The sequence below is a fragment of the Dendropsophus ebraccatus genome, chromosome 13, assembly GCF_027789765.1.
Source record: "Dendropsophus ebraccatus isolate aDenEbr1 chromosome 13, aDenEbr1.pat, whole genome shotgun sequence".
Lineage (NCBI taxonomy): Eukaryota > Metazoa > Chordata > Amphibia > Anura > Hylidae > Dendropsophus > Dendropsophus ebraccatus.
Window position 1 is genome coordinate 82,021,322 of NC_091466.1, and position 14,456 is coordinate 82,035,777.

A 14,456-nucleotide genomic window follows, 5' to 3' on the forward strand; every position below is an offset into this window, starting at 1 on the left:
CTGTATATACCCGGGGCCATTCAGTAAGCATGGTGATCCTACGTGATATGTTTGTGGTGATGAGAATCTTTCTCCCTTAGATGAGCATCTCCCGGATAATTCTAAGGGGGAAAGATTCTCATCACCACAAACATATCACGTAGGATCACCATGCTTACTGAACGGCCCCGGGTATATACAGAGAGGGGGGGGGAGGGGGAAGAGCATCAGAGAGAGAGGGGGGGGGGGGGGAGAGGAGCACTGGAGAGAGAGAGCAGCATCGGGGGGAGGAGCATCGGAGAGAGAGAGGGGGAGGAGGGAGAGGAGTACTGGAAAGAGAGGGGGGGGGGAGGGAGAGGAGCATCGGTGACGGGAGGGGGAGGGAGGGGTACGAGCACCGGAGAGAGAGAGGGGGGGAGGGGAGGAGCACCAGAAAGACAGAAAGGGGGGAGGAAGAGGAGCACCGGAGAGAGAGGGGGGGGGGGAGGAGCAGCAGAGAGAGAGAGAGAGATGGGGGAGGGAGAGGAGCACTGGAGAGAGAGGGGGGAGGGAGAGGAGCAGCAGAGAAGGGGGAGGGAGAGGAGCACCGGAGAAAGGGGTGGAGGAGCACCAGAGAGAGGGGGGGGGGGGAGAGGAGCATCGGAAAAAGAGAGGGGGGGGTGTGAGGAGCATCGGAGACAGAGAGAGGGGGGGGGAGGGAGAGGAGCACTGGAGAGAGAGGGGGGAGGGAGAGGAGCAGCGGAGAAAGGGTGGAGGAGCACTGAAGAGAGAGGGGGGGAGGGAGAGGAGCACCGGAGAGAGAGAGATGAGCATCTCCTGGATAATTCTCTCTTTCCCTTCTCGCCCTATGACAGCACCCCTGGAGAGCGTCCATCCCCCTTCTCATGAGACAGGAAACAGCCGCCAGGCAATCAATTAATCAATCAATCAATCAAGCATTAAAAGGAGCCATCTCAACCCCTTACACCAGTTCTGTTTCCTGTCTTCTGAGAAGAAGGATAGAGGGAGGATGCAGCTCCTCTGCACCTTCCCGGAAGTCGCCAGGATCGATATGAAGCTGTGGGCGCCCGTTACTTTTATATTTACCAACCCGGGTCACCCAGCCGGCGTAAGTCTCTTACCGGAGAAGAGCCGCCATGGCAGTCTGAGGTCCTCCTGGTTCCCCTTCCTTGGCTGAATTCCCCTCTACCTCCGGGCCAGGGTGAGTGTTCTACTGGGCTCCGGTCCTGCGGGGAGGGGGCCGGGTCGCTCGTGCAGCATGGTGGCTGTTCCTGCAGACGCTGGCGTGTGCGCCGACGTCTGCGTGGTGACGTCACTGTGCGGCGGGACGCTGCGGCCTACTTCCGGCGGGGCGCCCTTGGTGACGTGCGGCTTCCGGTCTGCGCTGCGCATGTGTGAGCGCGGCGGGGACGGATGACGTACGGGCATGGGGGCTCCGGGGCTACGGGGGAACGCTTCCCACCTGATGGCATTAAGCAGCTATCAGGGGCTGGGAGGGGCGGTCGGCGGTGTTCGGCAGCTCGCCACCTATTGGTGAGAGGGAGAGGGGGGCGGTCCCTCTCTATGAATTTAAGCGGGAGGTGGTGGTTTTGATGTGTGTGCCAACGGAACAGGAACCCAGCCAGCTTCTGGACCAGCATACTACAGCAGGTGGAGGAGCTTCCCACTACTGCTACTACAACTTCTTCAACTTCAGTCATGGAGGAAGAAGCTGAACACACTGAGACACAGGAATCCCAGGCAGAGGATTCTTCTAAAAAAGGAAAGAGTAGAAAGGAGTGTTTGATGTGTCATAAGAAACTACATTCCTCCTATTCCAAATCCCTGTGCAATATATGCCTTAGTAGAGTTATGGAAGAAGAATCTCCTTCCTTCATGAAGAGCATTAAGTGAGACTTAACTGTTAATATGAATATTTGTTTATGCCGGTCCAACAGTTCCCTGAAGGTTATCTCACTTGTACTTACAGGGGTTTAATTAGAGAAGAAGTCACGAAGGCTATGCCTAAGGAGAGGTCTGGTTCAGCCGCTTCTACCCCAGCCTCTACCTCGGCTTCTTCAGCCTCTACATCTAGAACAGAGGTGGCTATATCCCGCTCTTCCAGTCCTGTTATCACACTGGAGTCTGATCCAGAGGAAGAGGGGGAATGTCAAGCATCTTCTGACAATTCATCAGATGAATTATCAGGCAGGCCATTATTTTCGGTGGACAAAGTAGAGTCCCTAGTTAAGGCAGTTAGAGCCACAATGAATATGGAGGACACTAAAGAGACTTTATCTATTCAAGACAAGATGTTTGAAAGTCTGGCCCCTAGGAAAAGGAAAGTGTTTCCAATCCATCATACGATGAAGGATCTAATTAATAGAGAGTGGAAAAAAACGGATAAAAAGTTTTTTGTACCTAGGGCTATGAAACGCAAATATCCCTTTGATGAAACAGAGACTGAAAGATGGGATAGAGCCCCTATGATTGATCCTCCAGTGTCTAAAATAACAAGAAATCAAGGGGCTTTGCCCTTTGAGGATACGGGGACATTGAAGGATCCCATGGATAGAAGAGCAGATAGCTTTCTTAGGAAAGACTGGGAGGCTCCTGCAGCTATCTTTAAACCCATGATAGCTAACACTTCCGTAGCTAGATCACTAAAACTCTGGCTAGAAGAATTGGAATCCAATATCAGGGATGGTACACCCAGGGAAGATCTTCTAAAAGCCTTCCCGACTATTTTTGGGGCGGTGGATTTTATGACTGATGCCTCAGCAGACTCCCTTAGGTTAGCCGCTAGAGCTACAGCAGTCTCTAACTCAGCCCGTAGAGCTATCTGGGTAAAAGATTGGAAGGGGGAAGCTACATCTAAGTTTAAATTATGTGCACTTCCATGTCAGGGAGAATTATTATTCGGTCCCGCGTTAGATACGATATTAGAAAAAGCATCGGACCGTAAGAGGAAGTTCCCCTCCATTCCTCCTCCTCCCAAGAGGCCCTCTCATAGCAAGGGAAGGGGTGGGGGGGCTCAAACTTCTTATTCAAAACAAAGAAATTGGAAAACCCCTGGTAAAGGGAGGGGTTATTTGTTCTCCAAAATTAATGCCTCCAAAAAAGATGATAAAAAATGACGCCAGGGGGCCTGTGGGGGGACGCCTGATGCGATTCTCTCAGGAATGGGAGATGATAACCTCAAGCAGTTGGGTGAAGGATTCAATAAAATATGGATTAAAATTAAAAATTCTGTCTCCCCCAGGTCATCGATTTGTCATAACAGATTTGAGCCGATATCCAGAGAAACAGGCAGCTTTGGAGGCCGAAGTCCTGTCTCTTCTCCAGAAGGAGGTGTTGGTTCGGGTCCCCAGTTCGGAGCAGGGGTTGGGGTTTTTACTCGACCCTGTTCCTAGTGAGGAAGCCCAACGGTACGTTTTGCACAATTATAAATCTAAAGGACCTGAATCGACACCTCTGCTACGAGAAATTCAGGATGGAGACCATTCAATCGGCCATTCTAAACCTGTCAAAAGATTGCTACATGTGCACTCTGGATCTTCAAGATGCATACTACCATCTCCCCATTTTCCCAGACCACCAGAATCTGCTGAGAGTGGCAATTCGTATGGGGGGGGGGGGATCCATCATTATCAGTACACGGCTCTCCCCTTCGGGTTGTGCCAGGCACCCAGAGTATTCACAAAACTGATTTCGGAGGTGATGGCTCATGTCAGGGAGCAGAACATTGTCATAATTCCATACTTAGACGATTTTCTGATAGTAGGTCCGTCAGAAAGGATAGTCTCCCAGCATTGCCTGTCAGTCCAGAACATCTTCTCGAAACTAGGTCTGGAAGTAAATCTAGAAAAGTCCAGCCTATGCCCAAACCAGATTTGCTCCTTTTTGGGGATAAGACTAGATTCTTTGGTTCAACGTTCTTTTCTTCCTCCCCAAAAAGTGGATCTGATCATTACAAGGGTAAAGGATCTTTTAAGCCGGGGTTCCTGTTCCCTAAGACAAGCCATGTCAGTCCCGGTAAACGTGATAATACCCCCCAGACATTCCTAAAGTCTTGGAATTTTTGCAGAAAGGTCTCGAGCTAGGGTTAAAACCTAGTACATTAAAAGTACAGATCTCTGCCCTCAGCGCCTTATTTGATTATAAAATTGCAGACCACCCCTGGATTAGGCGGTTTATTAAGGCCGCAGGCAGACTTAGACCCACTATTACACCTAGAATTCCTCCGTGGGACTTAAACATCGTTTTGACAGCCTTGTCAGTATCACCTTTTGAGCCGTTAGAACTCTCAGATAAGATCTTAACCTTAAAATTGGCCTTTTTCTTGGCAATTACAACGGCTAGACGAGTAGGGGAAATATCGGCCTTATCCATTAATAAACCCTACATGAACATTCTTTCAGATAGTTATCCTGTCACCAGACCCAGCTTTTTTACCTAAGGTGGTAACTGATTTTCATCGCTCTCAGGAGGTAATTTTACCATCTTTTTGTCCCGAGCCTAAGAACGAGGGGGAAAAAAGATCCCATGCATTGGATGTTAGAAGGTGCCTTATCATGTATTTAGAAAAAACAAAGGAATGGAGGAAATCTCAACAGTTGCTAGTCCTTTTTTTCGGCAAAAATAGGGGCCAGTCAGCTTCCGCAAAGACGGTAGCTAGATGGATTAAGGATGCTATTTCCCTAGCCTATTCATCTTCTAATTTAGTTCCTCCTGCAGGTTTTGGTGCCCATACAACTAGAGCAGTCTCTACGTCCTGGGCCGAAAGGGCTGCAGCATCTATCCCTCAGATCTGCAGAGCAGCTACTTGGAGCTCACCTCACACATTTTTCAGGCATTATAGGTTGCAGTTGCCAGGTACCGAGGATCTCTCCTTCGGGAGAAAAGTCCTGCAGGCAGTAGTCCCCCCCTAATTTAGCCTAGTCTAGTCTCCAGGGGTGCTGTCATAGGGCGAGAAGGGAAAACTTAAATTACTTACGGTAATTGTTTTTCTTTGAGCCCATGACAGCACCCCTCTAAATACCCACCCTATATATAGTTAAAAGTGTATATATATGTATATATATATTATTCTTCACCGGGTTTTTAAAGTGGGATTTTTTGATATTATTAAACATACGAGATAAGATTATTTAGTTCTCTATGAAAAAAACAAAACATTTTTCTAGTTGCTTCTGCCTTCTTAGACGGAAGGTGAACTCTCCGTTGAGGGGAGCTATTTTTCTCTGCTGGAGAGCAGAGTTGTGTTTATCTCTTCTAGAATCCAGGATACTTGTGGAACGAACTGGTGTAAGGGGTTGAGATGGCTCCTTTTAATGCTTGATTGATTGATTAATTGATTGCCTGGCGGCTGTTTCCTGTCTCATGAGAAGGGGGATGGACGCTCTCCAGGGGTGCTGTTATGGGCTCAAAGAAAAACAATTACCGTAAGTAATTTAAGTTTTCTGTCCGGTGCTCCTCTCCCTCCCCCCTCTCTCTCTCTGATGCTCCTCTCCCTCCCCCCCCTGTCCGGTGCTCCTCTTCCTCACCCTCTCTCTGGTGCTCCTCTTCCCCCCCCTTCCCTCTCTCTCCGGTGCTCCTCCCCCCTTTCTCCGGTGTTCCTCTCCCCCTCTCTATGTCTCTGATATTCCTCTCTCCCTCCCCCCTTTTTCTCTCTCCCTGATGCTCCTCTCTCTCTCCCTCCCCCCTCCCTTTCTCTGAGTCTCCTCTCCCTCCCCCCTCTCTCCCTGATGCTTCTCCCCCTCCCCCCTCTCTGTTTCCGATGTTCCTCTCTCCCTCCCCCCTCTCTCTGGTGCTCCTCTTCCCCCCCCTTCCCTCTCTCTCCGGTGCTCCTCCCCCCTTTCTCCGGTGTTCCTCTCCCTCCCCCTCTCTATGTCTCTGATATTCCTCTCTCCCTCCCCCCTTTTTCTCTCTCCCTGATGCTCCTCTCTCTCTCCCTCCCCCCTCCCTTTCTCTGAGTCTCCTCTCCCTCCCCCCTCTCTCCCTGATGCTTCTCCCCCTCCCCCCTCTCTGTTTCCGATGTTCCTCTCTCCCTCCCCCCCTCTCTCTGGTGCTCCTCTTCCCCCCCCTTCCCTCTCTCTCCGGTGCTCCTCCCCCCTTTCTCCGGTGTTCCTCTCCCTCCCCCTCTCTATGTCTCTGATATTCCTCTCTCCCTCCCCCCTTTTTCTCTCTCCCTGATGCTCCTCTCTCGCTCCCTCCCCCCTCCCTTTCTCTGAGTCTCCTCTCCCTCCCCCCTCTCTCCCTGATGCTTCTCCCCCTCCCCCCTCTCTGTTTCCGATGTTCCTCTCTCCCTCCCCCCTCTCTCTGGTGCTCCTCTTCCCCCCCCTTCCCTCTCTCTCCGGTGCTCCTCCCCCCTTTCTCCGGTGTTCCTCTCCCTCCCCCTCTCTATGTCTCTGATATTCCTCTCTCCCTCCCCCCTTTTTCTCTCTCCCTGATGCTCCTCTCTCGCTCCCTCCCCCCTCCCTTTCTCTGAGTCTCCTCTCCCTCCCCCCTCTCTCCCTGATGCTTCTCCCCCTCCCCCCTCTCTGTTTCCGATGTTCCTCTCTCCCTCCCCCCTCTCTGTTTCCGATGTTCCTCTCTCCCTCCCCCCTCTCTCCCTGATGCTCCTCTCCTCTCCCCCCCCCCCCCCCCACCCCACCTTCTGATGCTTCCCCCTCCTCCCCCCCCTCTCTGTATATACCCGGGGCCGTTCAGTAACCATGGTGACCCTACGTGATATGTTTGTGGTGATGAGAATCTTTCCCCCTTAGAATCATCCAGGATTACAGCCGTCCTTGTTGTAGCCGGACGCCCCAGCAGTCTTCGGTCACCCCAATCCTCCATTCCCACCAGTGGGGTGTGCGGTACGCTCCGGCGCCCAGTGATGTTATCTGGTGAGTATCTATGTGGTGCCAGGCGCTTTGTCCTCTGCCGGGCGGCTGCTAACATCCTGCTGGTAACAGGGAGAATCTGGCGGTGTCGGGACCCATGTGGTGGGTGCGGCTGGCGGCTCTGAACCTGGCGCTCTTCATCCTGCTCTTCTTTCTCACCACCCCTGCGGTCATTGTCAGCACCATGGACAGATTCAACGTCACGCGGCCTGCAGAGAACTTACAGGTGAGCAGCGGTGTGGTGTGCGCCCCCCCACCCCCGTCCATGCCCAGTGGGACCCCTGATGTCTTGTCTCCCCGCAGAACCCGGTCATCACCCAGTTCCTGCCCACCCTGCTGCTCTGGATGTTCTCGGTGTGCCTGCCCTTCCTGGTCTATTACTCCGCCTTCCTGGAATGCCACTGGACCAGGTGAGCTGGAGGCTGCGGTGGCCTCATGTGCCGCTGCTGGTGGTGACCGGGTCCCTGGCAGTCGCCACATCTCACACCCACATTATTCTTATTAGGTCCAACGAAAATCAGCTGACGATGCACAAGTGCTACCTGTTCCTGGTCTTCATGGTCATCATCCTGCCCTCCCTAGGCCTCACCAGGTACTGCCCCTCCTCCATCTCACTGACTGATACAGTAGCCTCGTCTGCAGAGCTTACACTCGCTCTTTTCTCCCCAGCTTGGATCTCTTTTTCCGATGGCTGTTTGATATCCACTTCTTGGACTCTGCCAACCTGAAGTTCCAGTGAGTACTGAACCCTGACCCTCCCTATACAGCGCCCTGATCACATGACCCTCCCAATATCCCCTCCCTATACAGCGCCCTGATCACATGACCCTCCCAATATCCCCTCCCTATACAGCTCCCTGATCACATGACCTTCCCAATATCCCCGCCCTGATCACATGACCCTCCCTATACAGCTCCCTGATCACATGACCCTCCCAATATCCCCTCCCTGATCACATGACCCTCCCAATATCCCCTCCCTATACAGCGCCCTGATCACATGACCCTCCCAATATCCCCTCCCTATACAGATCCCTGATCACATGACCTTCCCAATATCCCCGCCCTGATCACATGACCCTCCCAATATCCCCTCCCTATACAGCGCCCTGATCACATAACCCTCCCAATATCCCCTCCCTATACAGCTCCCTGATCACATGACCTTCCCAATATCCCCGCCCTGATCACATGACCCTCCCAATATCCCCTCCCTATATAGCGCCCTGATCACATGACCCTCCCAATATCCCCTCCCTATACAGCTCCCTGATCACATGACCTTCCCAATATCCCCGCCCTGATCACATGACCCTCCCAATATCCCCATCCTGATCACATGACCCTCCCAATATCCCCTCCCTATACAGCGCCCTGATCACATGACCCTCCCAATATCCCCGTCCTGATCACATGACCCTCCCAATATCCCCGTCCTGATCACATGACCCTCCCAATATCCCCTCCCTGATCACATGACCCTCCCAATATCCCCTCCCTATACAGCTCCCTGATCACATGACCCTCCCTATACAGCGCCCGGATCACATGACCCTCCCAATATCCCCTCCCTGATCACATGACCCTCCCAATATCTCCTCCCTATACAGCGCCCTGATCACATGACCCTCCCAATATCCCCATCCTGATCACATGACCCTCCCAATATCCCCTCCCTATACAGCGCCCTGATCACATGACCCTCCCAATATCCCCTCCCTATACAGCGCCCTGATCACATGACCTTCCCAATATCCCCGCCTTGATCACATGACCCTCCCAATATCCCCTCCCTATATAGCGCCCTGATCACATGACCCTCCCTAGACAGCGCCCTGATCACATGACCCTCCCAATATCCCCTCCCTATACAGCTCCCTGATCACATGACCTTCCCAATATCCCCGCCCTGATCACATGACCCTCCCTATACAGCTCCCTGATCACATGACCCTCCCAATATCCCCTCCCTGATCACATGACCCTCCCAATATCCCCTCCCTATACAGCTCCCTGATCACATGACCCTCCCTATACAGCGCCCGGATCACATGACCCTCCCAATATCCCCTCCCTATACAGTGCCCTGATCACATGACCCTCCCAATATCCCCATCCTGATCACATGACCCTCCCAATATCCCCTCCCTATACAGCGCCCTGATCACATGACCCTCCCAATATCCCCTCCCTATACAGCGCCCTGATCACATGACCCTCCCTATACAGCGCCCTGATCACATGACCCTCCCAATATCCCCTCCCTATACAGCTCCCTGATCACATGACCTTCCCAATATCCCCGCCCTGATCACATGACCCTCCCAATATCCCCTCCCTGATCACATGACCCTCCCAATATCCCCTCCCTATATAGCGCCCTGATCACATGACCCTCCCTAGACAGCGCCCTGATCACATGACCCTCCCAATATCCCCTCCCTATACAGCTCCCTGATCACATGACCTTCCCAATATCCCCGCCCTGATCACATGACCCTCCCTATACAGCGCCCTGATCACATGACCCTCCCTATACAGCGCCCTGATCACATGACCCTCCCAATATCCCCTCCCTATATAGCGCCCTGATCACATGACCCTCCCTATACAGCGCCCTGATCACATGACCCTCCCAATATCCCCTCCCTATACAGCGCCCTGATCACATGACCCTCCCAATATCCCCTCCCTATACAGCGCCCTGATCACATGACCTTCCCAATATCCCCGCCCTGATCACATGACCCTCCCTATACAGCTCCCTGATCACATGACCCTCCCAATATCCCCGTCCTGATCACATGACCCTCCCAATATCCCCGTCCTGATCACATGACCCTCCCAATATCCCCTCCCTGATCACATGACCCTCCCAATATCCCCTCCCTATACAGCTCCCTGATCACATGACCCTCCCTATACAGCGCCCGGATCACATGACCCTCCCAATATCCCCTCCCTGATCACATGACCCTCCCAATATCCCCTCCCTATACAGCGCCCTGATCACATGACCCTCCCAATATCCCCATCCTGATCACATGACCCTCCCAATATCCCCTCCCTATACAGCGCCCTGATCACATGACCCTCCCAATATCCCCGTCCTGATCACATGACCCTCCCAATATCCCCGTCCTGATCACATGACCCTCCCAATATCCCCTCCCTGATCACATGACCCTCCCAATATCCCCTCCCTATACAGCTCCCTGATCACATGACCCTCCCTATACAGCTCCCGGATCACATGACCCTCCCAATATCCCCTCCCTGATCACATGACCCTCCCAATATCTCCTCCCTATACAGCGCCCTGATCACATGACCCTCCCAATATCCCCATCCTGATCACATGACCCTCCCAATATCCCCTCCCTATACAGCGCCCTGATCACATGACCCTCCCAATATCCCCTCCCTATACAGCGCCCTGATCACATGACCCTCCCAATATCCCCTCCCTATACAGCGCCCTGATCACATGACCTTCCCAATATCCCCGCCTTGATCACATGACCCTCCCAATATCCCCTCCCTATATAGCGCCCTGATCACATGACCCTCCCTAGACAGCGCCCTGATCACATGACCCTCCCAATATCCCCTCCCTATACAGCTCCCTGATCACATGACCTTCCCAATATCCCCGCCCTGATCACATGACCCTCCCTATACAGCTCCCTGATCACATGACCCTCCCAATATCCCCTCCCTGATCACATGACCCTCCCAATATCCCCTCCCTATACAGCTCCCTGATCACATGACCCTCCCTATACAGCGCCCGGATCACATGACCCTCCCAATATCCCCTCCCTATACAGTGCCCTGATCACATGACCCTCCCAATATCCCCATCCTGATCACATGACCCTCCCAATAATCCCCTCCCTATACAGCGCCCTGATCACATGACCCTCCCAATATCCCCTCCCTATACAGCGCCCTGATCACATGACCCTCCCTATACAGCGCCCTGATCACATGACCCTCCCAATATCCCCTCCCTATACAGCTCCCTGATCACATGACCTTCCCAATATCCCCGCCCTGATCACATGACCCTCCCTATACAGCGCCCTGATCACATGACCCTCCCTATACAGCGCCCTGATCACATGACCCTCCCTATATAGCGCCCTGATCACATGACCCTCCCTATACAGCGCCCTGATCACATGACCCTCCCAATATCCCCTCCCTATACAGCGCCCTGATCACATGACCCTCCCAATATCCCCTCCCTATACAGCGCCCTGATCACATGACCTTCCCAATATCCCCGCCCTGATCACATGACCCTCCCTATACAGCTCCCTGATCACATGACCCTCCCAATATCCCCGTCCTGATCACATGACCCTCCCAATATCCCCGTCCTGATCACATGACCCTCCCAATATCCCCTCCCTGATCACATGACCCTCCCAATATCCCCTCCCTATACAGCTCCCTGATCACATGACCCTCCCTATACAGCGCCCGGATCACATGACCCTCCCAATATCCCCTCCCTGATCACATGACCCTCCCAATATCTCCTCCCTATACAGCGCCCTGATCACATGACCCTCCCAATATCCCCATCCTGATCACATGACCCTCCCAATATCCCCTCCCTATACAGCGCCCTGATCACATGACCCTCCCAATATCCCCTCCCTATACAGCGCCCTGATCACATGACCCTCCCAATATCCCCTCCCTATATAGCGCCCTGATCACATGACCCTCCCTAGACAGCGCCCTGATCACATGACCCTCCCAATATCCCCTCCCTATACAGCTCCCTGATCACATGACCTTCCCAATATCCCCGCCCTGATCACATGACCCTCCCTATACAGCGCCCTGATCACATGACCCTCCCTATACAGCGCCCTGATCACATGACCCTCCCAATATCCCCTCCCTATATAGCGCCCTGATCACATGACCCTCCCAATATCCCCTCCCTATACAGCGCCCTGATCACATGACCCTCCCTATACAGCTCCCTGATCACATGACCCTCCCAATATCCCCTCCCTGATCACATGACCCTCCCAATATCCCCTCCCTATACAGCTCCCTGATCACATGACCCTCCCTATACAGCGCCCTGATCACATGACCTTCCCAATATCCCCGCCTTGATCACATGACCCTCCCAATATCCCCTCCCTATATAGCGCCCTGATCACATGACCCTCCCAATATCCCCTCCCTATACAGCTCCCTGATCACATGACCTTCCCAATATCCCCGCCCTGATCACATGACCCTCCCTATACAGCGCCCTGATCACATGACCCTCCCAATATCCCCGCCCTGATCACATGACCCTCCCAATATCCCCGCCCTGATCACATGACTCTCCCAATATCGCCTCCCTATACAGCGCCCTGATCACATGACCCTCCCAATATCCCCTCCCTATACAGCTCCCTGATCACATGACCTTCCCAATATCCCCGCCCTGATCACATGACCCTCCCAATATCCCCTCCCTATATAGCGCCCTGATTACATGACCCTCCCAATATCCCCTCCCTATACAGCTCCCTGATCACATGACCCTCCCTATACAGCGCCCTGATCACATGATCCTCCCAATATCCCCTCCCTATACAGCGCCCTGATCACATGATCCTCCCAATATCCCCTCCCTATACAGCTCCCTGATCACATGACCTTTCTGATATGTAGCGCATGGGGCCCAGTTGCTGAGGTGACCATTCCTACTCGTCACTATACCATCCCCATACCCATACTGCCATTTAGAGCACTCTGATCACATGACCCTCCTCTCCCTCAGGTGTGTATTTCTACCAAACAACGGAGCGTTCTTTGTCAACTACGTCATTACGGCCAGCTTGATTGGCACGGCTATGGAGTTACTTCGTATTCCTGGACTTACCGTGTACGCCACACGCCTGTGCTTAGCCAAATCTGTTCCTGAGCGTCTCCATGTGAAGCGGGTAATGCTGTGCGGTTGTGGGGGGGTTCGGGGGGCACAGTCCGGTGTCAGGACTCTATCTTTATTATTGCAGAGTCAGGCCTATGAGTTCCAGTTTGGCTTGGAGTATGCCTGGACCACCTGCGTCTTCTCGGTGGTGATGACCTACAGCATCACATGCCCCATCATCGCCCCCTTTGGTAAGTGTGTGGTACGGGCCCCCAGCCACCTGTGTGTACCCTCCACGACCTCTAACTGCCCTCTGTCCCGCAGGATTGCTGTATCTGCTGCTGAAGCACATGACTGACCGCTACAATATCTACTACGCCTACATCCCCACCAAGCTGAGCCCCGGGCTGCACGCTGCCGCTGCCAGACAGCTCCTGGCCGCCCCCATCCTCTGCCTCTTCTGGCTGCTCTTCTTCTCTGTGCTGCGGCTGGGTAAGTAATGGGATTGTGGGGGAGCACTGCCAATGACTGCTACTCACACTCCCCCTCCCCCTCCTCCCTTCAGGCTCCTCGCACCCTGTCACGCTCTTCACCTTCGCCAGTCTCCTCTGCTGTTTGCTCTTCTCCATTTTCGGCATTTGCCTAAGAAAACTGCAACCAAAAAGACCATCCAGCTACCAGGTAATGACACGCAGTCACCTCAGACCCCACCCCTGTAATGACACGCAGTCACCTTAGACTCCGCCCCTGTAATGACATGCAGTTGGTGTCTCCCACAGATGTCAGAGCAGGGGGAGGGGATGATCCAGGACACAGAGAGCAGCAGTATCTCATCCACGCTGCAGTCCACGGTGAGTGTAAGCTCCTCCCCCAACTTCTGCCCCATAGCCCCTCCTCCTCACCAGGGTCATTGTTCTCTGCCCCCAGATTTTTGTGGCAGCCGTATTACAGGAGCATGAGCTGTCCCCTCTGGCCTCCCCCACCCATCCCTCCTATGGCGCCCTAGAGACCCGCGCTGACGAGACGCCGGAGGCCGAGCACCCCCAGGATGGCTCTCCCTGATGCTCTCAGGCTGCTGTGGAGGTCGGAGTTCAGCCAAGCGCCGAGTCGCTGAGACGTGTGGATTGTGGAGCTGGCGGCATTGTGGGCCCCTCCATGATACGGGGCCCCGGCTGGTGTAAGGTGCCTGTGAGGAATCCTGCAGATGATCATGTGATGGAGGAGGTGTGGCCACTCCTCTGCCCCTCCCCCTGTACATCTGCGCGCCCTGCCTCTATTTTTTGGTTGCATGGTGGGGGGAGGGGGGGAGGCGGCGCACAAGAAAAAATGGTCTCTAAGAAGTTACGCAATTTTATCACTGATTTTGACAAATATGATTTTAAAAATAAAACGACGCAGCGTGATCTGTGCAGGTAGAGCAGAATGCAGTGTAGTGTGCGTGATGGGTGTGCAGGTGGAGCTGGCTGTGGTGGGTGTACAGGTGGTGCGTCATGGGAGTGGAGGTGGAGCCGGCTGTGGTGTGCAGGGTTGTACAGGTGGAGCGGGCTGTGGTGTGTGATGGGTGTGCAAGGTGGAGCGGGCTGTGGTGTGCGGGGGTGTACAGGTGAAGCGGACTGTGGTGTGCGGGGGTGTACAGTTGGAGCGGGCTGTGGTGTGTGGGTGCGTGATGGGTGTGTGCAGGTGGAGCGGGCTGTGGTGTGTGGGTGCGTGATGGGTGT

At 53.8% G+C, this 14,456-nt stretch overlaps 1 protein-coding gene across 4 annotated transcripts in view; it reads left to right on the plus strand.

The window, feature by feature from the left end:
* Window positions 1–14,128, plus strand: part of TMEM63C (transmembrane protein 63C) — a 35,071-nt gene extending 20,943 nt beyond the window's left edge. For 3 of the 4 annotated variants that reach the window (XM_069950311.1, XM_069950312.1, XM_069950313.1), the window contains 11 exons: window positions 6,726–6,848; window positions 6,918–7,071; window positions 7,149–7,255; window positions 7,351–7,437; window positions 7,515–7,580; window positions 12,649–12,811; window positions 12,884–12,989; window positions 13,063–13,230; window positions 13,304–13,419; window positions 13,518–13,589; window positions 13,666–14,128. In XM_069950311.1, the coding sequence (XP_069806412.1) occupies window positions 6,726–6,848; window positions 6,918–7,071; window positions 7,149–7,255; window positions 7,351–7,437; window positions 7,515–7,580; window positions 12,649–12,811; window positions 12,884–12,989; window positions 13,063–13,230; window positions 13,304–13,419; window positions 13,518–13,589; window positions 13,666–13,800 (1,297 nt within the window). In that variant the 3' untranslated portion in view covers window positions 13,801–14,128. Of the gene's footprint in view, window positions 1–6,725; window positions 6,849–6,917; window positions 7,072–7,148; window positions 7,256–7,350; window positions 7,438–7,514; window positions 7,581–12,648; window positions 12,812–12,883; window positions 12,990–13,062; window positions 13,231–13,303; window positions 13,420–13,501; window positions 13,590–13,665 lie in introns of all 4 variants that reach the window. The other variant, XM_069950314.1, reaches the window with a different exon arrangement.
* Window positions 14,129–14,456: the final 328 nt, after the last annotated feature.